General features: G+C 51.3%; 8 protein-coding genes across 8 annotated transcripts; 4 read left to right on the forward strand and 4 right to left on the reverse strand.

Moving 5' to 3' along the window:
- Nucleotides 1-4,107: 4,107 nt before the first annotated feature.
- On the reverse strand, nt 4,108-6,324 carry GLOTRDRAFT_140403 (MFS general substrate transporter; the record flags this gene model as incomplete). The annotated part of the gene is made up of 11 exons (XM_007870844.1): nt 4,108-4,374; nt 4,426-4,798; nt 4,856-5,333; nt 5,380-5,389; nt 5,440-5,518; nt 5,574-5,599; nt 5,648-5,670; nt 5,723-5,822; nt 5,875-5,954; nt 6,011-6,111; nt 6,164-6,324. 11 exons carry the CDS (start codon nt 6,322-6,324, stop codon nt 4,108-4,110), a joined length of 1,698 nt encoding a protein of 565 aa, XP_007869035.1.
- A 647-nt stretch (nt 6,325-6,971) lies between these two features.
- GLOTRDRAFT_122703 (uncharacterized protein) lies at nt 6,972-8,123 on the forward strand (the record flags this gene model as incomplete). Its single annotated transcript, XM_007870845.1, has 4 exons — nt 6,972-7,139; nt 7,206-7,582; nt 7,642-7,771; nt 7,833-8,123. The coding sequence occupies 4 exons, from the start codon at nt 6,972-6,974 to the stop codon at nt 8,121-8,123; spliced, it is 966 nt and encodes a 321-aa protein (XP_007869036.1).
- A 1,100-nt stretch (nt 8,124-9,223) lies between these two features.
- Nucleotides 9,224-10,704, reverse strand: GLOTRDRAFT_117487 (terpenoid synthase; the record flags this gene model as incomplete). Its single annotated transcript, XM_007870846.1, has 9 exons — nt 10,550-10,704; nt 10,340-10,494; nt 10,237-10,283; nt 10,049-10,177; nt 9,889-9,990; nt 9,770-9,836; nt 9,635-9,713; nt 9,476-9,578; nt 9,224-9,420 (listed from the first exon to the last, which is right to left on the reverse strand). Exons 1-9 carry the CDS (start codon nt 10,664-10,666, stop codon nt 9,224-9,226), a joined length of 996 nt encoding a protein of 331 aa, XP_007869037.1. The 5' UTR covers nt 10,667-10,704.
- Nucleotides 10,705-12,256: 1,552 nt separating this feature from the next.
- On the forward strand, nt 12,257-12,977 carry GLOTRDRAFT_132015 (uncharacterized protein; the record flags this gene model as incomplete). Its single annotated transcript, XM_007870847.1, has 3 exons — nt 12,257-12,379; nt 12,434-12,607; nt 12,675-12,977. The coding sequence occupies 3 exons, from the start codon at nt 12,257-12,259 to the stop codon at nt 12,975-12,977; spliced, it is 600 nt and encodes a 199-aa protein (XP_007869038.1).
- Nucleotides 12,978-13,281: 304 nt separating this feature from the next.
- GLOTRDRAFT_132016 (cytochrome P450) lies at nt 13,282-14,182 on the forward strand (the record flags this gene model as incomplete). Its single annotated transcript, XM_007870848.1, has 4 exons — nt 13,282-13,344; nt 13,395-13,764; nt 13,826-13,976; nt 14,035-14,182. 4 exons carry the CDS (start codon nt 13,282-13,284, stop codon nt 14,180-14,182), a joined length of 732 nt encoding a protein of 243 aa, XP_007869039.1.
- A 94-nt stretch (nt 14,183-14,276) lies between these two features.
- Nucleotides 14,277-16,165, reverse strand: GLOTRDRAFT_117488 (Aldo/keto reductase). The gene is made up of 14 exons (XM_007870849.1): nt 16,113-16,165; nt 15,926-16,052; nt 15,839-15,875; nt 15,699-15,788; nt 15,541-15,642; nt 15,418-15,484; nt 15,320-15,357; nt 15,190-15,265; nt 15,119-15,133; nt 14,957-15,057; nt 14,809-14,903; nt 14,703-14,753; nt 14,516-14,646; nt 14,277-14,460 (listed from the first exon to the last, which is right to left on the reverse strand). Exons 1-14 carry the CDS (start codon nt 16,141-16,143, stop codon nt 14,375-14,377), a joined length of 1,047 nt encoding a protein of 348 aa, XP_007869040.1. The 5' UTR covers nt 16,144-16,165; the 3' UTR covers nt 14,277-14,374.
- A 414-nt stretch (nt 16,166-16,579) lies between these two features.
- GLOTRDRAFT_112083 (Aldo/keto reductase) lies at nt 16,580-19,191 on the reverse strand. The gene is made up of 16 exons (XM_007870850.1): nt 18,696-19,191; nt 18,511-18,637; nt 18,424-18,460; nt 18,282-18,371; nt 18,120-18,221; nt 17,998-18,064; nt 17,899-17,936; nt 17,769-17,844; nt 17,700-17,714; nt 17,540-17,640; nt 17,392-17,486; nt 17,291-17,341; nt 17,161-17,234; nt 17,048-17,104; nt 16,713-16,991; nt 16,580-16,662 (listed from the first exon to the last, which is right to left on the reverse strand). Exons 1-15 carry the CDS (start codon nt 18,733-18,735, stop codon nt 16,909-16,911), a joined length of 1,053 nt encoding a protein of 350 aa, XP_007869041.1. The 5' UTR covers nt 18,736-19,191; the 3' UTR covers nt 16,580-16,662; nt 16,713-16,908.
- Nucleotides 19,192-19,443: 252 nt separating this feature from the next.
- Nucleotides 19,444-21,824, forward strand: GLOTRDRAFT_117490 (uncharacterized protein; the record flags this gene model as incomplete). Its single annotated transcript, XM_007870851.1, has 4 exons — nt 19,444-19,646; nt 19,791-20,258; nt 20,308-20,905; nt 21,810-21,824. The coding sequence occupies 4 exons, from the start codon at nt 19,444-19,446 to the stop codon at nt 21,822-21,824; spliced, it is 1,284 nt and encodes a 427-aa protein (XP_007869042.1).
- Between the last annotated feature and the right edge of the window lie 518 nt (nt 21,825-22,342).

Here is a 22,342-nt window from a genome sequence, read left to right on the forward strand (position 1 = left end):
TGGTTTCCTTTCTCTCACCGGTCTCCGCGGCTCATCTTGTGGCGCAGGATCCCCCGGAGGTGGAGAAGGCGGGTTCTCAGGCTCTCGCGCCTCAGGCTGCGCAGGTTCGTCGTCATGATCCTGGCCTGGCCCCTTTTGGGATTTAGGAGGAAGACGTGAGTCTGGCTCATCGTCATCAGTGATCCAGTCATCATCAGAATTTTCTGGTTGACTGTCAGCTGGTTTAGGCGCACTTTGCAGCCTAGTGCTTGCCCGTCGCTTTGTATTAGGGCATTTAGGGAACATAGCTTCGTCAAACAGCGCAGTAGGCTGAGTGACTATACTATTATTGGCGCGCATGAATTTGAAGCCATGGCCGCCATCAGCGACACCAATGTAAGTCATCAGCTCAGCTTTAGGCGATAACTTATTGGGTCTGGTTTCCTTAGGCAGGTAGACGTACGCTCCGCATCCAAAGACACGTAAGTGCTTGATGTCGGGAGCTTCCTTGTTCAGGACCTCATAAGGAGTCAGCCATTGATGGCGCTTCAAAGGGGTCCGATTGTAGACATGAACAGCATGGTCTACTGCAAATTCCCACCAAGATGGAGGTGAGCAGGACTCTAGCCGCATTGACTGCGCTTTGTCCATTATAGTCCGAATAAAGCGCTCAGCACGACCATTCTGTTGGTGCGCATAAGGTGCGCTCTGTCGGATTTTTATGCCCTCATCTCTGAGCATCTCGATGAATGCATCAGATTTGTATTCTCCCCCTGCATCGGACATCCACTCCTTAATTTTCCTGCCATATTGATTTTGTACGTAGGCAAGAAATTGACGAGTCTTAGCAATTGCAGCACCTTTGGAGCGCATATGCATGACCCATCCATAGGAGGTGTAATCGTCAAAGAAGACGATTGTGTACCGATACTTATGGTAGGAGTCTACGGGAAAAGACTTAAGATCCGAGTGAATCAACTCAAACGGTTTTTTAGCCCATAGAGTGGATGGCGGGAAAGCCTTAGAAGGCATTTTGCCTTCCGCGCATCCAGGACATACTGGGTCTTCCGATGGAAACTCCAGGTTGGTGGGGAAACCTTTAGTGTGTTCCCTAGCTTGCCGCAGGACTTCCTTAGAGGGGTGTCCCAGGCGACGGTGCATAATCCCATAATCGACCGCATAGATCGTTGGGAATATAGAATATGCATCCGGTGCAGGAATTGTACTGACACTGTAGATAGTGTCGCCGGGCTGCCGCGGTAAAAACCTGAATAAAGGTTCACGCAATCCCTTTTCATATAGACTTATGTGTCGGTCATTTCCAGACACTTTTAGTTTATCCTGGAGCAATACGCCGAGTGACATGAGGCGAATATTCAGGTCAGGTATATAGTATACTGGAAATAACCGAGTGGTTATGTTCCCGACGTCCTTGATATAATAATTTAGGACTGTCGTACCAAACCCGAGTATTCGTGCAAACCCGTTCGCGGTAGACGCGGTCGCAGGTTGCTTAAATTCCTCAAAGTCGATGAAATCACTCATGTCAAAAGTGAAATGTCGAGAAGCCCCCGAATTGAGAATCCAGGTGTTACCCTGTTGTGCCTTATCTTTCCCCTTACATTTTGCACACGCAGCATAAGTTTGCGCATGAGTGCAATATATTAAAGCCAAAGTTACAGGACTCAAGTTAAGATCTACACTACGCTGCCCTAACTGTGATGGCGCGTCAGTGGAGTCCTGTAAAGGGGAAGATAGCACGTACGAGTAGTGCTCGTCAATAAAGGCATTCTGGTCGAAGCCAGCAGCCTCCGCGATAGTGCGGTCCAGGTCTTCCTCGTCGCCGAGACTAACAGTCTCCCCCTGGTCCTTGTCACTACCCCAGTCGATAGACTGGTTGTCGTCGTGGTCGCTGTCCGCAGCGTCATCCGCGCGAGCAACTCCTTCGAAGCGAGCGCGCTTGGACGCGCGGCTGGAGGCGACAGAGTCGGCATCCTCCATGTCAATATCCGGGTCCGGATCGACTTGCCCGACAAGAGCGTCCAAGACCTTGATATCTTCTTCGGTGGGACTTATGTCGAGGTCCCGCGCGAGCTTGAAGGCTTTCTTGATACGCTTGTTGTTGTAGTGACTAGTATCCACCGAAGGAGGCGGGTGAAACGGACCTTGCTCTTTGACCGTCCAAGTCTTGCTGCCGGTAGGCGCAATGTCGAGGACGTGAGCGATAGTCGGAGGAGGAAGGGAGACGGTCGAGGCGATCAAGACGTCGTGGGCATGGTGGTGATCGTGGTTTTGCCCTTGACGCTTCTTGCCTGCGCGCTTGCCGCGATAAGGGCGCCTTTTCCCATCTCGCGCATTGCTGCTGCTGCCCTGAGGGCGCTGCTGCTGCTGCGAAGAAAAGGAGGGATCACCCGGCTTACGCTTCACCGCCGAGATCTTGTGCGCACCTAGCTGTGTCGTCTTCTTGTTCTGGGATTGCTCCCAGGCAGTGACGACAGCCTCCCGGACTTTGTCAATGTCCATAGTCGATGTCGATCCCTGGACTAAGACTTGAACGAGGGAGTCATACCGAGGAGGGAGCGCATTGAGACAGATCAATCCCTGGAGACAGTTAGGGATGGTCTGGCTCTCAGAAGCCAAAGCGTTAAAATGCTTGGTAATCTTGGCAAAGGCGGGAGCAGGATGTTGATCGGCCGGGATCTTGGTAGTTAACGCCCCACGCAGTTCGTTATAGATGGAGGCAAGGGATGAGATACCATACGTGAAACTGAGCTCCTTCCAGGTTTCTATAGCCGTTGTCTTGTCTTGAATAAGGGTGGCAACGGCAGGGGAGCATCGAAGACGAATTGTACCGATGGTCTTGGTATTCAGTCTCCAGGCGTCTCGTGCAGAGGTATCTTCACTGGTGCTGCCGTCCTTGTAGGTGGTTACGACAGGGTCAGGCATAGTAATTGTACCGTCACAGTGTCCCCAAAGGCCTTGGGACATGAGGTACGCCTTCATCTGTTGGGACCAGAGCGACCAGTTCGAGCCGTCGAGGACAGGGACAACAGCAATCAAATTGTTCGACATTGTTTGAGGAGCGATTGAGAGATCTGAAATCTGTATCGAGATCTTCATCAGTATCAGCGAAGCTATGCAGCCCGATAAGGGTGCACTGCTCCATGTTGTTGGCTCCATTAGGGAGTTACCTCAGGATTGATCATCAAGCCTGATGGCTGCTGATAACAGCGCCTACGGCGATGATCACGCATCAAGCCACACTGCAGCCTGTGAGGGGCGCATAGGGCGGTGCACAGGTGAGCGAGGCGCAACACGCTGCAGCGAGTTACCGCGCAGACGCAAGCTGCCTTTTGGGCTCATAACCTGATGAAGAGTTATGGAGGCAGCAGCACGCACAGTGCGCCCTACACAACTCACCTGTATTGGTTGGATGCTGTAGCTATTAGAAAAGCTCGTATGAACGACCCTTGTCATTAGGCAGCAGAGCTGCAGGGTTTATATACACTGTGGCCCATAGGCTGACTAAGCTACGTGGAATATCTATAATCCTACTGAGCTCCACCTATGATGTCACTGACCCACATGAGCTCTGTGCCATTGTACAATAATGGAATATACCAGAATGTTCCAGAGGGTTCTGGTACGTTCTGGTATGTTGTAGAACCTGGCAGCTAAGTCAGCGCCCAGTTCAACAGTGAGTAGCGCAGAGAGATCGGTCGCCGCACGTCGGAGTCTCTTCCTTAAGGCGTGACGTGCTGTCGCATATGCCGGACATTGGAAGAGGTAGTGACGAATGTCTTCTGGGAGTCCGGGACAGTTAGGGCAGTCTGGGGATGCGAGCTTGCCGATGCGCACCAGGGCATACTCCGGCATGCTACGTCGAGTTTCAGGTCGGGTTGATTTATGTCTAAATTATTCTTCATTTCATTTGCCAGAAAAGCGAAAACAAGGAAATCGCGATTTGTAAGTCTCAGTGACCCGCTGAGCTCCATATGGGGCACAACTGAGCAGTAGCGTTACATCGAGTGTAGTGAATAATACATGCTAAAGTCCGTAAACAGCGAATAAACCGGCCGGTGTCCTGAGCAAGCCAGACTACGGGAACCGAATTGATACCATTGCGACCTATCCAGTCTTGGCAGCCCGAACTTTCTCCTGCGCTGCATTCCCCAGCTCTATGTCGTCGGATCTTGTGCCATTATCACCCCGCTTGCTCTTCTTCCCCAGAGGTACAGGACCGGCGAACAGCGACGACAAAAATCCCATTGCGACGAGGGCAGTCGTAGCGATCATCATCGAGGAGAATGCCTCCCCGTATGCCATGCGCACGATTGCCTGGACCTGCACTGGAGCCTGCCGTAGCAGAGTGACGGACTCGGACGCTTGGATGTACTATACAATTCTAAATCAATAACGCGAGGTGTAAGAGTCCATGCGACATACAGGAGCAGACACCGGATTGCCAAGGATATGGCTGTTTAGGACGTTCTGTATGATACTACCCTGGACTGAGATGCCCACGATCCCGCCCAGACTCTTGCTCCACATAGTCATGGTCGTGATGCTGGCGAGCTCGCCGCTTTCGGCCTGACTCTGAGCAGCCACCGTGTTAGTTTGGAAGACGAAGCCCATGCCCACGCCAGCTATGATCAGGAAGGCGAATTCCGGTCCACGAGGCGTCCTCTGGTTGATGAGGATGCAAAGCCCGGAGCCCAGAAGATTAACTATACCTCCGGCCCAGAGCCAAGGTCGGACCCAGCCCGTCTTCTGTATGAGTATTCCAACTACCACCGAGGAAATGGATAACGGGAGGATGCTTGATATGAAGATTGTCAGGATGCATAGTCACATAAAGAAGAGATAGGGCTCGCACTATGGCAGCAGTTCGAGGCCAGAAACGAGCTGGGTGTCCCCTTTCACGAGCTGGAAGTACGTTGGGATATATGCAGCAAGGCCGTATACTACCATGTTTGTGAAGAAGTAGTTGGTAGTCGCCATCACGACATTCCGATGCCGGAACATTGTGAGGGGAATGATAGGAGTACTCGGCACCCGCATCTCGTAAACCACAAATACAGGAATCAGTGCACCTCCGACTACGAGGAGAGCGATGACTTGGCGGCTGCTCCAAGGATAGATGACGCCTCCCCAGGCGAGGGCAAGGAGGAGAAGCACGACAGAAACCGACAGGATTACGATCCCTCCAAAATCGATGTCAGCGAGGGTCACTTTCTTCTTCTTTTGGTCAGGCATTTTGTTGAACAGAGAGAGGATAATGACGATTGCAAGACCACCGATGGGCAGGTTTATATAGAAGCACCAGCGCCAGGACACGTCGTGGGTGAAAATACCTGTTTCGGCGTGTCAATATGTCCTCCGTGCAAACTATCGACTTACCACCAAGCACCTGTATAGTCTCCATGAGTATATGATATGAGGCCGTATAATATGACTTACCGGTCCAAGTACATTTGCGAGAGCGAGTCGAGCGTACATCACGCCCATGTATCGGCCTCGTTCTCTGATTGGAACCATTCTGCGGGACGAGAGCAACATCAGGACATGTTCCGCGGCTATAATTGGATACGCACTGGCTGATCATTATCATAATGACAACCTAGAGGACCCGTAAACGCCAAAATTAATTCAAGGGCAATTGACTGACCAGTAACCCGGCCCCGCCAATGCCTGTACAGAACTGAGTCCTGGCTTAACTGGGGAATGAGCATCTGGGACGTACCGGCGACAGCCCTGGCACAGCATAGCCATACATAATTTTGTGCAGTCGCGGTCATCAGTGACCCGAATTCGAATAGGAGTATAGCAGTGATAAGCGTGGCCTGAACATTATATTTTAGATACTAAATCCGATCCAGATTTATAGATACTCACTTTGCAACCCCAGAGATCAGACGCCCGCCCGAAGAAGGGCTGAAACACCGTAGAAGTAATCAGATACGACGTCGCGATCCCTGAGCAGAGGAACATCAGTCGCATGGATATGCAGTGCAAATTTACAGGTACAGACAGCTCTGCTCGTTGAGAGAATGGAATTCCGACGCGATAGTAGGCATCGATGTCGACGTGATGGTCTGATCCAATGCAGCCAGGAATCCTCCAGTGGCGAGACTGCATTCAATGTCAGTAATGGGGTAAAGATGGAAAGCTTATTGGCGGTGACCTAGCAAAGGCCAGGTGGATCTCCCATGGCTTCATGGAATGACCAAGACCATCTCCGTCAGCCGACTCGGGGGAGGTCACCGGCAAGGAGTGTTCTTTAATGTCAGCTTCAATGGGACTCCCTGGCTGAAGAGGCTGGCCGGAAGGCAGGGCATCCGACATGACTGGAAAAGATTGGCTTAGTAGGGAGCAGCTGGTGCGGGACTTAAGACTCTCTTCCGGTTGATATTGAGGGATTCCTGGGTGGCGCTTATTGAGGCATGCGTTCACCTGTACGTTGGATGCATTGCGTCTACTACGGCCTAGGTCCGAGAGTGTCGCTGTTAAGGCATAATGCACGTGCCGGACATGCTATGAATAGGTGAACCAATACCCACAGCTGTGGCAGACTTCTCCGATACCGTTGCTGGATTTGTCTGAGCAAATCTAGCAGGCTTGATATAATCATTTCAAACGCCTGGTGCACATCAGTACTAGCATAGAGGATATATCAGTAACATAACCCTCCACTACCATCAAGCGGAGTCTTGAGCGGGGACGCAGAGGAAGGCACCGGCAGGCATCGAGTGTAAATGACAGATGAACACAGCACCGTGACAGCGATAGTTAGCAGAGATGTAACGGCGGTGCCTTTCGGGTGGCGTACAACTTCCCAGGCTTTGTCGTGCCGGCGTATCAGCGTATATTCCAAGACTAGACTGTAGATGAGCGGCGAACGGAAAGGACACTGGAGTCTCGGCAATACAAGCTGTAGGATGCTATATAATAGCATGGGTTCATGCTAGGTCGTTCGGCATAACTTCCTCTTCATGGCAGAGATAGATTCTTGCGAGCTTCCGGACGGAGATGTCTCCGTTCTTTCCCTCCCCAGACTCAAGGATGAACTTATCGGGCATCCACTGATGACTTCCATGGGAAGCTTAGCTCTTTCGACTTTCATTTCAAAGAGCGTATACGGTGCTATTGACTGGAGACCTGTACGTCTCGTTTCTTCCTCCGGGGATATCTGAACGCTACGCACTGAACATGCTTCGCTGGTTTAGGTGCTGATCTGCGTCTCCTCGGACGTTCTCACAATTGGACTTGACCACTACTATGATCAGACGCCTATGCTTCACCGTGCAAAGAGCATGTCTGATGATGCAGCCCTCTCCGTCTTTAGTCACGCTCGTCTCTTACTGTTGGCCAACGCAGCCGTTTTGATTGTGACACTTTTGCGCTCTCCTTGGATTACCTCGGCAATTACGGCGGTCTTCATAATACCTGCGCTGCTATGGAATCAAACGCTCTTTTACTGGAAAAGCGGAACTGCTTCAAACCCTACACTCAATGCCCGTGCTCCGCTTTCATCTTCTGGGAGTGCTTTTGTCATCAAACGCATCCCTGGCATGAAAGCTGTCTTCATCGGTATAATTCGGGGGTATGTGACATTTCTTTATGTCGGGCAAATCATTAACTTATTGCGGACAAACATCGAAGGTGTGGCACATTCGCAGTTGTACATTCCCTTCTCTCGTCGTCTTACCCTGCGCGCCCGCATGGCGGATGGATGATTTGGACACCTACTCAAGTCTTGGTCTGGTCAACCATAAACCGCACGTGCCACGCCGTACGTATCCCTTTCCCTGTCTTGCGTGCCGCATATTCACATTTGCCTTTGGCAATCATAGGTGATGGCTGACATCCGTGATTTCACAGAGGACTGGTCCATGCAGATACCGACGATTCCAGTCCTCCTGAAGTCAGTCACTCACACCAAATTCCTTCTCACAATCGTTCATTTTCTAACCCTTCTGATCTTCTACCGCAATGTCTTCATTGTCCTCGGCTCAGTATACGCTACTATATTGGTCTGGGCACTAGATGAAAAAAGCGACAGGAAATTGTATCGACTCAGCTTCCATTCCCAAACACTCGTAGCCATTATCTACTGGATAGCCCATATGTATCCCAGTGCATAAGTAATCATGTAACAGTTAATTACCATGATGCTTCACACTAGTGCTACAGTCCTAGTTGCCCGAAGATGTAACCAGGACTGTGTGATCCGCGGCTAGATATCTCGTGTAAACATTCTTCGGGGATAAAGCGTATGTGGTTTTGGTACGCACTCAGCAATCATTTGGCTATGCCCGACTAGAAGGCAGACCACGTTTATTTTGGCGAAGGTTGAGCTACTGCTCATTTCACGGTTGAATCACACGAGGTAGAGCCCGAAACTGTATCATCGGGGAGATATTACTCTCAAATCCGACTGCCTGTGTACCTCCGGAGCTAGCCAACGGACGGCCAACACTACTACAAATTGGAGAAGGGCATAGACTATCAGGAAGACGACATTGATGAGTGATTGACACTACTCACATGTAGTCCAAATTCCTATAGTAGCTTACGGCGGCGCCACATAGATGGCCCCTCAAGAACCTCCGGGTCCGGCAAGGACGTAACACTACTAATACTGTCCTTGCCACTGAGCATATCGGATGCACCTGATGAAGAGCGGACATTTCTCCGCGATATCTTTGTCTTTTCCAGAAAATATCTAGATGGGCACGCCGGCCCCGAGAGGATGATAGGGAGCGGTTTCACCGGCAAGCCCGCAGAGCTAGACGGATTATTTGACAGATGGTGGCCCTGTATGCTGTTCCGGCCCACATCATTGTCTAGAGCTCTGGATAATAAGTCGGACAACGCCTGTCGTGATCTCGGACCAAGGAACCGAAAATAGTCCAAGATGCGGTACCGAAACATTCCTGGACCTGCAGAATTCCCCGGCTCAAAACATTGCTTCGAACGAGCATGGTAACAATTGAATGTGCCCACCTCACTTTGTAACTTGAGAACTGCGAGGGAGCAATGGTCTGAAGACATGGCCTATATACTGCAGCAGCGGGCTCTGGGCCGACACCCCGTATCCGTGCCATGGGGCTTACGCTGTAAACTTGCTGAGAATGAGTGTGACTTGAGGCGCAAGTATCCTCAAATGACATCCGGTGGAATTTTAGCAGTCGCTTACAAAGTGCATGTCATCATTTATATCGCATAGATACTGTATCTCCCACTAAATAGGCTGGGAAAGTAAATCAACAATAGCTTCTAGGCCGGGATTGCCGCCGAGCTGTTCCAACTCTCCACGCACTTGACACTCTAGTTTGTATAGTACGCGCTGGGTATATTCGAAAGAATGGGTCCGGTTCTTGAGGTAAGCTATGGCGTGATCTTTCAGAATGGGACTGGTGGTCCGCTTCTGTAGGATGCCTGTGAACGATTGTTGTGAGAGATACGCCCAAAGTTTAGGGAAGAGAATACTAACTCAAGAGTGATCGGTCGTTCCGGTTTGAGTTCACTCCATGGACAATCGGGAATGAAAATTTGCCTTCTGTAAGGTCTTCCGCGTACCCTTTGTTGGTCGCATACTGCGAGGGTATCAATGTATCTGAGTTTTCAGTGAAATAGAGAGATAGAGTCTCACATCCTTAGCACATAAATTACAGAAGTCGTCCCTGATCTGAAAAAATATCCCAAAATCGTTCACGAAGGGTATGTAATTCCTGGTTCATCCGTAGAGTCTGAGTTGGGAAGAGGAAATAAAGAGAATCAGACGCACAGTCCAATGTTGCGCCTTGCCGTTGCCATCATGAGACGTATTGCCAGCTGAAAGAGGCCGCCCGTCTCTGTAAAGGGTTAACTTGCGTCATATCCGTGGATACCTACGAAGATACTTACTGTTGTTTACCATCAGGATATAGTCTCTCTCGGATGGGCATTCCAAGGCGTCTCTCCATAGCAGGTCCAGACCTTGACCTCGATGCAGATTTAACAGCTCCTCTGCGAGGAATGGTTAAGTTGACTACATGAAGATAACCATACACCATAGAGGACATACCAATTACAATTGAATTCAAATCAGTAGAGGGATCCGAGGATTTTATGCGAGAGAGCTCCGCGAAGGCCTGGAAGTAGACGTAATTGGCTGTGTTAATAACTTGAGGGATACCATAGATTTTATGCGCGACTGGGACCATCGTCAGCGAATCCTCAGAACGTTCGCCTCTTGCGGCGAAGGGAACTCACCAGGGCTTCCTCGGCGTAGCTGGGAGTCGTCCTCGACGTCATCGATGCTGCCAGTCAAACAAAATTAATCATGAACGTATATAACGTGCTCGAGCAGATTCACAGGAGACTGGCATTGTGAAGCATGCCTATGACGCGGCCAATAACCGCTAGCTTGTCTTCCGGGACATCAAGCCATAGATTGAATGCATTTATCATCCGGGTGCGGATATCTTTGCCTGAGGTGGAGGTGATGTACTTGTATGGCTCCAATATCCTCTGCGGTGTATGTGCCTTGAGGAAGAATCTACGGGATATGGAGAGTGGATCTCACCTCTTCATCCTCTGGACTCCATTGAGCAGTCCGACAGAACTCATAGGTCGGCGCGGTACGACCGGTAGTCTGACCGTTCTGGGGAGCTGCTGGAGTCGGTGCTTGATTCAGGGCCATAATCGGGAACGCCCTAAAACTCTAGAGGGTCGGCCATTATGTACTGCAGTGCGTATAGTATGTCTCCACCAAGCCTGTTCCCAGGGCCTACTCCCAGTGTTACTCTGTTCCCGGAGTCAAAATCTCCAAATTAGCAAATGTCAAAGATACTCGTAATCCAGTGTGACTCCGGCGTATCTAATGCATTGTCAGAAGGTATCGCTTCACTTGCGCTTGACGAAGACCTTTTGTGGCGTGAAAGACTGAGTCTAAGAGCCTGATGTATCATGATATGGCACCGACGAAGTGGCGACGACCAATCGAATGCGATGCCACCATTTGGCCACCATATCCGAGCTGTGCCTCATGGGAGTACCTTTCCGCGTCGTAGGCTAGCGACGCTGCTGATATATCCGAATTTCCGGTGAAAAGAGCCTGCTGCCAGACCAGGCTTTCAGACTGAAACCCCGAGATCTCAAGTCGCTGTACCGGCGGATGTCGCTCCAGTTTTCCACTCAGAGATAAACGCCATTGATGTAGTAGGCTCGTACAAGAAGTGTTCGATGTGGGCCATTTCAAACGGGCCTGACATTCCTGCGCCCCGGATAACTTATCGATGCCGGAGCAGCGAGTCTAGCGCTTTTGGTCTTAGAAAATGCCGGAATAGCCCACACCTGAAGATGTTCCAGTGAATCCTCATATCGACATGGTAATCGCTGCCGCCGCGTCTACCTCGACTTAGTAGTACACCTCAGGGGCCATCAGGTAGAGGTTCAATGGAACAAACTCCCACCGGTGAGTACTGCAGGTCACTCCTCTCACAGTACTCAGAATGGCATGAGAAAGTCCCCCACTTCGGAGGTCCTGCCTCTTCTTCATTGAACTCCGTCACAGCTCCATATCTGTTAACGGGGGAGATATTGCCATACAATCCCACGGCAGGTCAGAGTCGCGATCGGGTATGCCTGGCCTGGACTATGTTGGGATCGGACATCACTTCCGTGAGTAGGGGCTCTTGAAACTTCCTGTCGTTGTCTCATGCCGTTTTAGCATGTATACCAGCGGGCATACCTTAGCATGGATGTCCTCCAGGCTGACTGCGCGCGTCAAGCTCAGCATCACGATATGTCAGAGTTGCTTCTACGAGATAGTTCGGCATCTTCTACGGATCTGTCTACCTCTCTGGGGTTGGTGCCGATGGTGTCCGTCGCAGCAGATGCTTTCCAAGGGTTGGCACTGAGCGTTGGCCGTGCCCACGGAGAGATGACCCGAAGTCATGGCCCCTGTTACTATTCCTGAGTATTTGTCCCGCTTTTCTCTTTTCGAATTTGGCCAGGAGCTCATCAACATTCCGTATCCGATTGCTGAGTTCCTGGTGGGACTAGGGGCGATGTCAAGGCACGACCAATGGAACCGAATGAAAACTCATCGCGGCCATTTTTCGTACATCCAATTGTGGCTCATCTCACTAGCATCTCACAGGACCAGCCGCCCTCAAACGCCGTTGGACTAGTCTAATGATTTAAGTACTACTGATCTCAGCCCCGGCCTTCGGGTTCTCACAACATCTCTCTGTTGTGTCAGCTGTGGACTCCCGTTTTCTGACGCACCATGGCTCTTACTTTCCTCGATATCGCACTCGCAGGCGTGCTAGCTGCAGTAATGTGGGTAGCGCGGGCCAGGACGTTCGGCGTTGATCGTAGCGCTAAGTTGCCGCCTATCGTGAAGTACAAAGTAAGAATGTGCACGTAGGAACCGAGAACCATGGGCTGATCAGGGCGGATGAAGTGGCCTATCCTCGGTTCGACCTTTGACTTTATCAAGGATCCTGCGGCATTCACTAGGACAGCATATCGAGAATACGGACCTGTATTTCGGGTTTACTTCCGAGGCCACGTCCAAGCCGTGGTCGGGAAAGACCACGTACGCGACATCTTCCTCAATCCGGCATTCAGCTATGAGGTACGTCCAACAAACCAGACACGAGCGCGAAAGAAGACAGCAAGGATTTACCACTACATAAATTCAGGAAGCCGTAAACGATGAATTCCATCTTGCCGATATGCTGGGGACGTCGCAGACGGACCTGGAGCCTCACAAACTATTCGCTGTGATAATCACGCCCCTACTGTCTCGTTTCATCCCGATTCTGTCGAACATGCTCACACGAGGCCTTGATATTGGTATCGAGTCGAATTTACGGAATGACGCGCCACTGCAAATTGCCAACCCGTCCGACCTCGTCATGGACGTCATTGCCAGGGCTACTACCGTTTGCTTTTTCGGCGAGGTCACCCGCGTTTTCGCATTCCCTGCCGATGAAAGACACTAACTTTCTTTCAGGAGCTTGGCAGCAACAGCGAGCTGATTCCTGTTTACAAGGATTTTGCAGCCTCTGTGGGGCATTTCGTGAACAGAAAGAGCCCTGTACTAGCTTTGTTCCCTTCGATCGCGAAGCTTTATATGTGGCAAGTTTCTTTCTTTGATCTGCTAACTATTCTAGTGACCTCTGAAGCAGGTGTAAATTTAAGTTATTTTCTCCTACAGCAGCCTATCGAGCAGCAGTCTTGAAACGTTAGCTTCATTCATCTGACGACCCGTTCCTCAGCTGCTCACCAGCGGACATGACAGATACAATGCCAATTGTCCATGAACGACGGCGCAAGATGGAGGAGCTAGGAGAGAGCTACCAACAACCTGTAAGTGTTTTATTATGACTGTTTCCGCCATTTTAGGATTGTTGGCGTAGGTGGATTCTCTCCAAGCGTACCTAAACACGGTACCTCCGGGGCAACCCGTCGACGAAATGGAGCTCGCCACGATGATGTTAACGCTCGTCTTCTTCTCCATTCATACCACAACCAAGCGTACCACAATCTGTCTCTATAATCTCGCAAAGTATCCCCAGTATCTACCTGAGCTTGTGCAAGAACAGAGGCAGGTTTTGGGCGACGATTGGGCTGATGGGACAGTAACCTTGTCGCATCTGAAGGAGCTTCACAAATTAGACAGCTTCATTCGCGAAAGTTTGCGCTTGAGCGGTCGAAGCATCGCATTACCCCACAAGATCATTGGAATGGATGAGTGGAGACTACCTGGCGGCTACGTCCTTCCGAAAGGTGCGTAGCAGATATTCGATGTCCAAAACATGCCCGACCTCATTGCATGTTTCTCGTGAAGGGACTGTGGTCAACATAAACACCGACGACGTCTATTACTCGCCTGAGCTTCAAGGCCCCGACCCTCGCGAGTTCAATGCATGGAGATTCCTCGGGACGGACAAAGGGGCCGCGCGGATTGGCCCTGATATGATCGCATTTGGGCTTGGGAGGTGAGGAGGCCGTTCTGGATGATGATTAGCACATTGCTGACAATACGTCCCTCCATAGGCATGCGTGTCCAGGTCGTTTCTTCGCGGTGCACGAAATGAAGATCGCACTGAGTCTGATTCTCAAGCGTTATCTAGTCACATTCCCTCCCGGAGTGCAGGGATCCGATACCGCACCGTTGTTGTTCACTCCGATTAAATCGTGTTGAGTGTACATACCATGTGACTGTCATGCACTAGCACAATATTACCTCCTATCAGTCCTCCTGAGACACCCACAGTTTTACTCTATCGCGGGACTCATTCGCTATCAAAATTCCTTCCTGATTTGTAGGCACTCAAGAAAGCCAGTGATCATCTCATCGTACGGGTACAACTAACCTGCCTGCGTACATGGACCTCTACGTATGACCCATAATAGATACAGGCTTGTATGGCTCTTCGATGTATGCAATCTCCTCCGGCGCCAGCTGCAGATGAACGCCGCCTGCATCAAACCCTTGAGCGAACTTAGAGCACATGTATGCGGCGAAGACTCTCACCAATGATGTCTTCCAAGTTCTTGAGTTTAGTGGTCCCGACGATTGGCGCCGAGATACCCTCTTTGCTTAGGATCCAGGCTATGCTGATCTGAGCCATGCTTACGCCTCGCTTCTTCGCGAGTTCCTCGATCCTGCAGTCGTCACGATTACTCACACATTCAGGAGTACATTACCGGACGAGTCATACCTGTTGACTATGTCGGTAGTACCCAGGCCTTTCCTATAAGTCTGGATGAACCTTCACGACAGACGTCAGTAATGTTATATCGGATGAGTAACGCATGGCTTCTTACCAGTCCGTCTCGCCACGCAGTGTCTGCTCGCTGAGTGGTCTGGTGATTAGCCCTCTAGCAAGAGGGGACCAGGGAATGGACCCAACACCGAACATCTGCATCGTCATGTTATGACATCCACTCTCGCAGAGTGTTCTACCGACGTTACCTTCAGGGTAGGGAACATCTCACGTTCTTCTTCACGGTAGATAGCGCTGTAGTGGTTCTGCATGGAGATGAACGGCGTTAAGTTGTGGGTGATTGCGTAGTCTGCATCAGGGACCAGGCGTCAGGGGCAGCATGAGAGCACAAGGTTAAACAAGGATCTCACTTTGCATGGCCTGGACTGAGAACCAACGTTTATTAGAGGGCGAAACCCGAAGGCGCCGGGCGACAACTTACATTGATATGCATAGCAAGAACTCATGCCGATGTACCGTACGTAGCCCGCCTTCACGACATCATGCAGGGCTTGCATCTACTCAGGGGCCTGTTAGAACGACAGGAGTCGGCATAGAGGAGGTCCACGAACTGTCTCCTCGAGAGGCGTCTGAGGGTCGAATCGATGGCCTGTCATCCTGTTAGTACACTGGCAGTTCCGCGGCAACCATGAAGAGCAGACTGAGTCACATTGCAATACGTCAATATAGTCCAGCTGGAGGCGCTCCAAGCTATGCTTGACCGAGTCGAATATGTGCTATGGCACGCGCGTCCTCGTAAGTCTACATGTGCCCGATTACTTTTCGAACACACCTTCCGGCTCAGCCCGTACTGATTGACCAAGCCCATGGAATCCTCCTTGCCACGCAACGCCATTATTGGAATTCCGTATTCTTTGGCAACAGGGTTATAGACCTAGAACGCATACGCTAATAAGGTACTTTCTTCTCGTTGTCAGGTCATCCACGAACCTTTGTTAGTACGACGATTTCCTCCCGAGGAAGGTTCAGCTCCTTGATAGCCTTCCCGAGCATGATCTCTGATAGACCGTTGGAGTACGTCTGTGGAGAAGTTAACAGGAACAAGAAGGAGAAGCATCCGAGTTCGGTACGTTGGCAGTATCGAAGGCATTTATGCCATGCTCGTATCTGTTTGTCCTGAGTCTCTGGCGGAGCGCTATAAATCCCACTGCACATACGCGTATTTGATGTGGCTTGTAACTTCCTTCTGGTCGTCAATAAGCCAGTCTCCCCAACCCTTATGCCCATACTGCATGGTGCCAAGTATGATCTTCGAAACCTTCAGGCCTGACGCTCCAAGCCGAACTGGTGACAATGACCTCAGTAAGACCAGCGAGATACCTGTCCGTGGATGGTGGAACGCACCATACGGTATTTTCTTTGGGGCCGTCGACATTTTCTACGAGTGCAACTTCCACACACTGAGACCTGCAGAAGGTTGGCTTGCCCAACTCCTCGGTGCTCACTCTTATGTGCAGATTGCCCCACGCTGAGTCATTTCATGGTTCTCATCAATGATAACAGCTATCGCGAGTGCGACGCGAATAGGCTAGAAAGGACCAGCGCTTACGTTCAGCGAAACTGCAGATGATCATGTAATTTAATTGTAGCTGCGTCACAGCAGAGATGCCGCAGAGGACGCGTATGGCTGTGAAGGGAGGCAATTTCAACGGGAGGGGATATATATCTCCGGCAGTGTTCTAAAGCTGGCCAGCTGTATGTTGGCTTTGGATTGATTAATGTGAGGCAGTGGCGTGGGTGGCCTGAATGTTGAGGCCAGGGCTAAATCCGAGTCGAGCAGCTTTAAACTTCTTGACAGCAGCATTCGTCGCGGCAAAAAAGCGAATCAAAAGGCTCAGGAGTGGATTTCTTTGTCATGCTCATAGAGGATACCGAATTGGCTAGCGCTTTAGATCTGCAGCGAGATGAGCCAAAAATGAGCCTCAAAGTCCAGTGAAAACCCACAATCTTGTAGTATGTTTCAGTAGTTTAGATCTGCTGTGAGCTATTACACATTGTTTCTATTCACTCCTGTGAGACCGCTCTGAATGTATACCGTTGCGCCCGTCATGGATTGCAGTATTGCCCTGCTTTACATCCTGCAATATGAGATGTCTTGGACGAAACCCGTGATATATCGTCGTATCATGTACGGTTGGATTTAATGACCTATAATGGCCACAGGCTTGTACGGCTCCTCGATATGCGCAATCTCCTCCGCCGTGAGCTGCAGATGCACGCCACCTGCACCACAGCTCTGTCGGTAAACTCAAACTTGCACAACGGGCGAAGAAGCTCACCAATGATGTCTTCCAAGTTCTTCAGCTTCGTGGTGCCGACGATCGGCGCAGAGACCCCTTCACCAAATGATTGATAATGGTAACTTAAGACATGCTAAGAAACGGCCACGTACCCTCTTTGCTTAAAATCCAAGCTATGCTGACCTGAGCCATGCTAACACCTCGCTTCTTTGCGATTTCCTCGATCCTGCAGTCGGAACGATTACTCACGCGTTCGGGGGTACATGAATGGACGGATTATACCTGCTGATTATGTCCGTAGTGCCTGGCCCTTGCATGTAGCTCTTGATGAACCTTTACCACAGATATAACGCCGCACCCAATGAAGGTCAGTTGATTCTTACCAGTCAGTCTCGCCACGCAGTGTCTGCTCGTTGAGTGGTCTGGTGATCAGCCCTCTAGCGAGAGGTGACCAGGGAATGGACCCGACGCCGAACATCTGCAAGGTCGTGTCATAAGCTCCAGTCTGGTATAGCATTCTACAGACGTTACCTTGAGAGTAGGGAACATTTCACGCTCTTCTTCACGGTAGATAGCGCTATAGTGGTTCTGCATGGAAATGAACGGCGTTAAGTTGTTCTTGATGGCGTAGTCTGAATGATGAACGGAGGGTCAGACCGCACAAGAGCACAAGCTTCGAGAGAGATCTCACTTTGCATAGCCTGGACTACAAGGAATGTCGATCAGAAGGCCTAGTTGAAGAGATCGGACAATAACATACACTGGTACGCGTAGCAGGAGCTCATTCCAATGTAACGGACGTAACCAGCCTTCACGACATCGTGCAGGGCGTGCATCTACACAAAGGGTAATTCAAATGGCGAAAATCAGCTAATAATCATACCACTCACGGTCTCCTCGATCGGCGTCTCAGGATCGAATCGATGGCCTATCATTCCGTTGACGTTAGTACGACCCTGCAACATTTTGTTGGGAGCTGAGTGAGTTACATTGTAAGACGTCGATATAGTCCAGCTGGAGACGCTTCAAGCTGTGCTTGACGGAGTCAAATATGTGCTGTGACGGGCAAACTCGTAAGCCTGAATAACCATCCCTAGCCATCCGAACATACTTTCCGGCTCAAGCCGTGCTGATTGACCAAACCTATGGCATCCTCCTTGCCGCGCACCGCGGTAATTGGGGTACCGTATTCTTTGGCAACGGCCGCATAGACCTGCGACGCACGTTGCGTAATTGATATGTATATCTTCGCACCAATGAATCGCTCACGCACCTTTGTCAAGACGACGATTTCGTCCCGAGGGAGGTTCAGCTCTTTGATAGCCTTGCCAAGCATAATCTCGGACAAGCCATTGGAATACACCTGTGAAGAAACGATCGGAAACGAGAAAGAGCGGTAGAGTAAGGGCACATACGTTGGCGGTATCGAAAGCATTGATGCCATGCTCGTATCTGTTCCGCATGAGTCTCCGGCACAGTATCGCAGAGCCTACTGAACGTACGCATATTTGATGTGCTCTGTGACTTCCTGCTGGTCGTCAATGAGCCAGTTTTGCCAACCCTTGTGCCCATACTGCATTGTGCCAAGAATGATCTTGGACACCTTCAGCCCAGAGGTTCCAAGGCGAACTAGTGAAGGGAAACCAGTTGAGACCGGCCAGATGACGACCTCGAAGGTCCAACATACCATACGGCATTTTCTTCAAGGTCGTGGTAGCAGCCGACATTTTCTGTGGTGGGCAACTTGGGCACACTGAGACCTGCTGAGGTTACCTCGTCGATGTCGTCGGTGCGCGGTGTTATATATGCAGCCCGCTCGAAGCTGAGTCATGGTATCAATGATAACGGCGAACGTCGCAGACTCGGCGAAGACGGCGCATACTGCAGATGATGAAGTAACTCAGCCGTAGCTGCGTCATGCAAGAGATGCCGCGGAGGACGCGTACGCCTGTGAAAGGCACGAATCAGCAAAAGGAGATACATATTGCCGGGCAGTCCTATGAAGTTGGTCGGGCTCCAAGCTTAAGCTTCGAAGCAGGCCTCAAGCTTCAGGTACGAGCCGGCTCTCAGCCGACGATTTAGGACTCCGGCGAACCACCTCAACGTAGAAATTGGCTTTCGCGAGAGCGCATTCGTCGTAGCAATACGGTAAGAGATTATAGAATGCCCCAGCTATGGCTTTCTAGCTACACCGAGGAAGCTAGCTCAGATTCAGGGCTAAATATCCGATAAGGTAGCCACATGTGACAGACGTAGCGTGACTCAAGTCACTTGTATGTGGCCACAGCGCTGAAAGGTGCTGTCCTGCAGCATGGCTCCCTCAACCCCACCTTCGTCTGTACTATCACCGTCAGGCCCAAGTATCTAAAAGCGATTTCACCTGATATAACGCGCGACGCAGAGAGCTGTATGCCAAGATCAGTCAAGGTACGCGTATGATATCGGGTAGGTTGACTGCCTTTGTTCTGACGGTGAACTCTCCGCAGACGGACTCCGGAGACGAGGCTGCTTGGGAGGATGTTTCGAACGTAGGCGCAAGCGTCACAGGCCGCAGTACACGCACTGTGAGTCCAGCCCCGTCGCTGCGTTCCGCACCGGGGAGCCCGGGCACCAGGAGGCGCCGACCTTATAAGACCCTGTATGTCGCTGCTTCACCCCGAAAGCAATATTCCACTCCCGCCCCTCCCCCGCGGGCATCTCTTTCCAGGCAGCAGAGTGACAGCGGCCTAATCAAGGATCAGCTCGGCGAAGCTGTTTCGTCCGGCGCGCTGTTTACGGTGAGATATGTATTCGATGTGTTTGCCCGCGCCGTGCGTCTTCTGCGCATCCCTTTTTCCATCCTACTTGTCGTCTGGATTCTGGCATTTGCGGCTGGGAAGTTATCCGATAGCATACGGCTTGTCTTGTCTCCTCTGTGTATCATCCCGGGTGTATCATCCTCCGCGCTATGTTCCTGGGATGACGGCTGGGACGGGCGCAGCGCTCGATGGGCCGACTACCCCAAACTAGTGGATATGCAGAGCAGCACCTTTGAACAGCTATTGGACGAGTCCGTAGGAGGCTCTGGGCTCGCCTTGGAGATCAAGAAGGCCGAAATTGCAACGTCGGACTTGACTACCCTTGTCCGCATCAGTGATTTGAACAGCCGGGATCTGCTTGCGGACTCGCTGTCTGGATTTGTCGAGGAGGCAAAGAAGACGGGCAGGGGCTTGCAGAAGTTGAGTGCGAAGATCGGCGGTGCTGTCGACAGGTGCGCATACATCTACCTTCCTCGCGTCCTGCTATTTACCGGACAATAGTGTTATGGCAGTCAACGATCAGGCGTTGCACACTATCGAAACGGCAGGCTCCAAGGCTGATAACTCGCTCATGAAGTCTATCTGGCCATTCTCGAAACCTCAATCGAAGAAAGTCATTGCGGAAACATTCACAGAGGCCATGGATGTCCTCTCCTCCTCTCTCGAGCGTGTCATCCTCGAAGCCCAGCTCCAGCTATCGAACTTGGACAAACTCGAGCAACACCTGACGACGCTGCACGAGGTCGTCTCCCGCGAGGACAGCTCGCTCTCCTCCGCGAAGACGGAGCTCCTCTCGAACCTCTGGACGAAGCTCGGCAGGAACCGCAAGACGCTCCGCAGCTTCGACCAGCACCTGAAGCTGCTGAAGAACGTCGGCGGGTACCGCAAGCGCGCGCTCGCGCACGTCGTTGGCGCGCTGCAGACACTGGAGGCGATGAATGCAGATATCGAGGAGCTCCGCGAACGCGTGGCGGCGCCGCAGCTGCTGGGCGAGAAGGTGAGTGCCGAGGTGCATATGCGGAGTATCAAAGTGGGCCTCGAGAGGCTGAAGGATATGAGGGTGCGTGCGAAGGAGAAGGAGGAGGAGGTCATGAGGAGGGTTTTGGACATCGATGGATATTAGGTGTGGGGATTGCTTTGATTTCTGGGCAGTCATTGTATGTATTTCTTGAATTCACATGTGTATTTATATGTTGTGTCTGTACTGGATCTTTGCTGTCTGACTACATATCCCCGGTGTATGTGATGTGCATTGGGGAGTTGTAGTGAGATAACAATTATCTGGACTCTGCGGCTCTTGAGGTCATCTTCCTCCCTCAAGAGTACCTACATGTGGGGCCCTCATCACGCGACCCTAGTTCCGGTGCGTTATATCCATGCACCATTTGGGACTGGACTCTAACCCGGGCAATGTCGTCATGATTCAAGTTTAGTGGACGAGGCCTATAGCGCACTGCGTGTCTGGCCCAAGTGCTAGATACTCTCCGTTCGAAGCCTTGCCCGTGTCCGAGCCGGAATGGACGACGAGAGGTATAGCGTATCCGCTCTTTAAACATTCTGTTCAGCAGAATTGCTGTCCACCTTGGACCCTCTCAACCTTCGAATACGTTGCTGCCAACTGAGCACACCGGCAGGGCCGCTTTGGTCTCTGTCTGCTGGTGCGACCACTTGCTGTTCGGGTCCGCATTCATGTCCATCATGCAACGCCGGCACAACCCAGCTCGGTGCCTTGGTATCTACTCCGTGTAAGTTCTAGTGCTTGAGGGCATTGCCTTGACTACTAGTCTTAAGGCCTGAAGGTTTGCAACCCGCGCGGCATCGCTGTAATATTCTGAGCACATCACCTCAATGACCTCGCGGAAGGTATCCGCTGCCATGTTCTCCAGCGTCCTGTTTAGGATGTTATCTTGTTGTGAGTAACGCGCGCAGTCCGGTGGCAGATGGTGGCACATCATCTATCACGACCGGAGTCCGACCCGGAGACGACAGCCGCCACTGGGTAGCCTCTATCGCAATGAGGTCCGCTTGTATGTCTTGCATGGGCTGCTCAATATTAATGGGTATGATCCATGCTTATGAAGTCTTTCAACCGTGTAACTAACGAGCGATGAATGCCATGTTTAGAACGCCTCCGCGATCATCTAAGCGAAGGGTATAATTGCGATCGTACTGATTGAAGGACACCTTTTGTACGCTCCATTCTGGAATGGAATGTGGGATGAAACTCGATCGGTTACTAACGTTCGTCCCGCCTCCTTTCCCATAAAGCGCGAGTTCGCAAGCGGCAGGATACCGCGTTGTGGCTTGTGCATTGTCCAGCATGCGCTCTGCGCGAGGATAGCCACATGCTGCAATGCGTCGGGCTACATCGGTTCCCGGGAAAAGCGACAGCCAGGCACGGGCCGATTCCGGGATCTTAGATTATATCGTACTGCTCCTGATTGTTGATTGGTGCGTGGCTTCTTGACTATACCCGAAAAGGCAGTCAATGCTAGACAATTAGCAGCGTGCGATACCTCCCGCTCTACCCGTGCAA

Source organism: Gloeophyllum trabeum, assembly GCF_000344685.1.
Source record: "Gloeophyllum trabeum ATCC 11539 unplaced genomic scaffold GLOTRscaffold_00012, whole genome shotgun sequence".
Lineage (NCBI taxonomy): Eukaryota > Fungi > Basidiomycota > Agaricomycetes > Gloeophyllales > Gloeophyllaceae > Gloeophyllum > Gloeophyllum trabeum.

Bases quoted from the DNA above. Each gene is read 5' to 3' on its own strand.
- GLOTRDRAFT_117488 (XM_007870849.1), bottom strand. From the start codon at position 16,143: ATGTCGACGGCCCCAAAGAAAATACCGTATG. The intron at 15,358-15,417 runs GTGACTCAGTCT...ACAGGATGACAG, and splicing joins CTATATTGACGTATTGCAAT to GCCATCGATTCGACCCTCAG. The intron at 14,647-14,702 runs GTATGACTCGTC...TGACGACTGCAG, and splicing joins ACTACCGACATAGTCAACAG to GATCGAGGAACTCGCGAAGA.
- GLOTRDRAFT_112083 (XM_007870850.1), bottom strand. From the start codon at position 18,735: ATGTCGGCTGCTACCACGACCTTGAAGAAAATGCCGTATG. The intron at 18,372-18,423 runs GTATGTGCCCTT...GTTTCTTCACAG, and splicing joins ATGCTTTCGATACCGCCAAC to GTGTATTCCAATGGCTTGTC. The intron at 17,937-17,997 runs GTAACTCACTCA...ACGGAATGATAG, and splicing joins CTATATCGACGTCTTACAAT to GCCATCGATTCGATCCTGAG.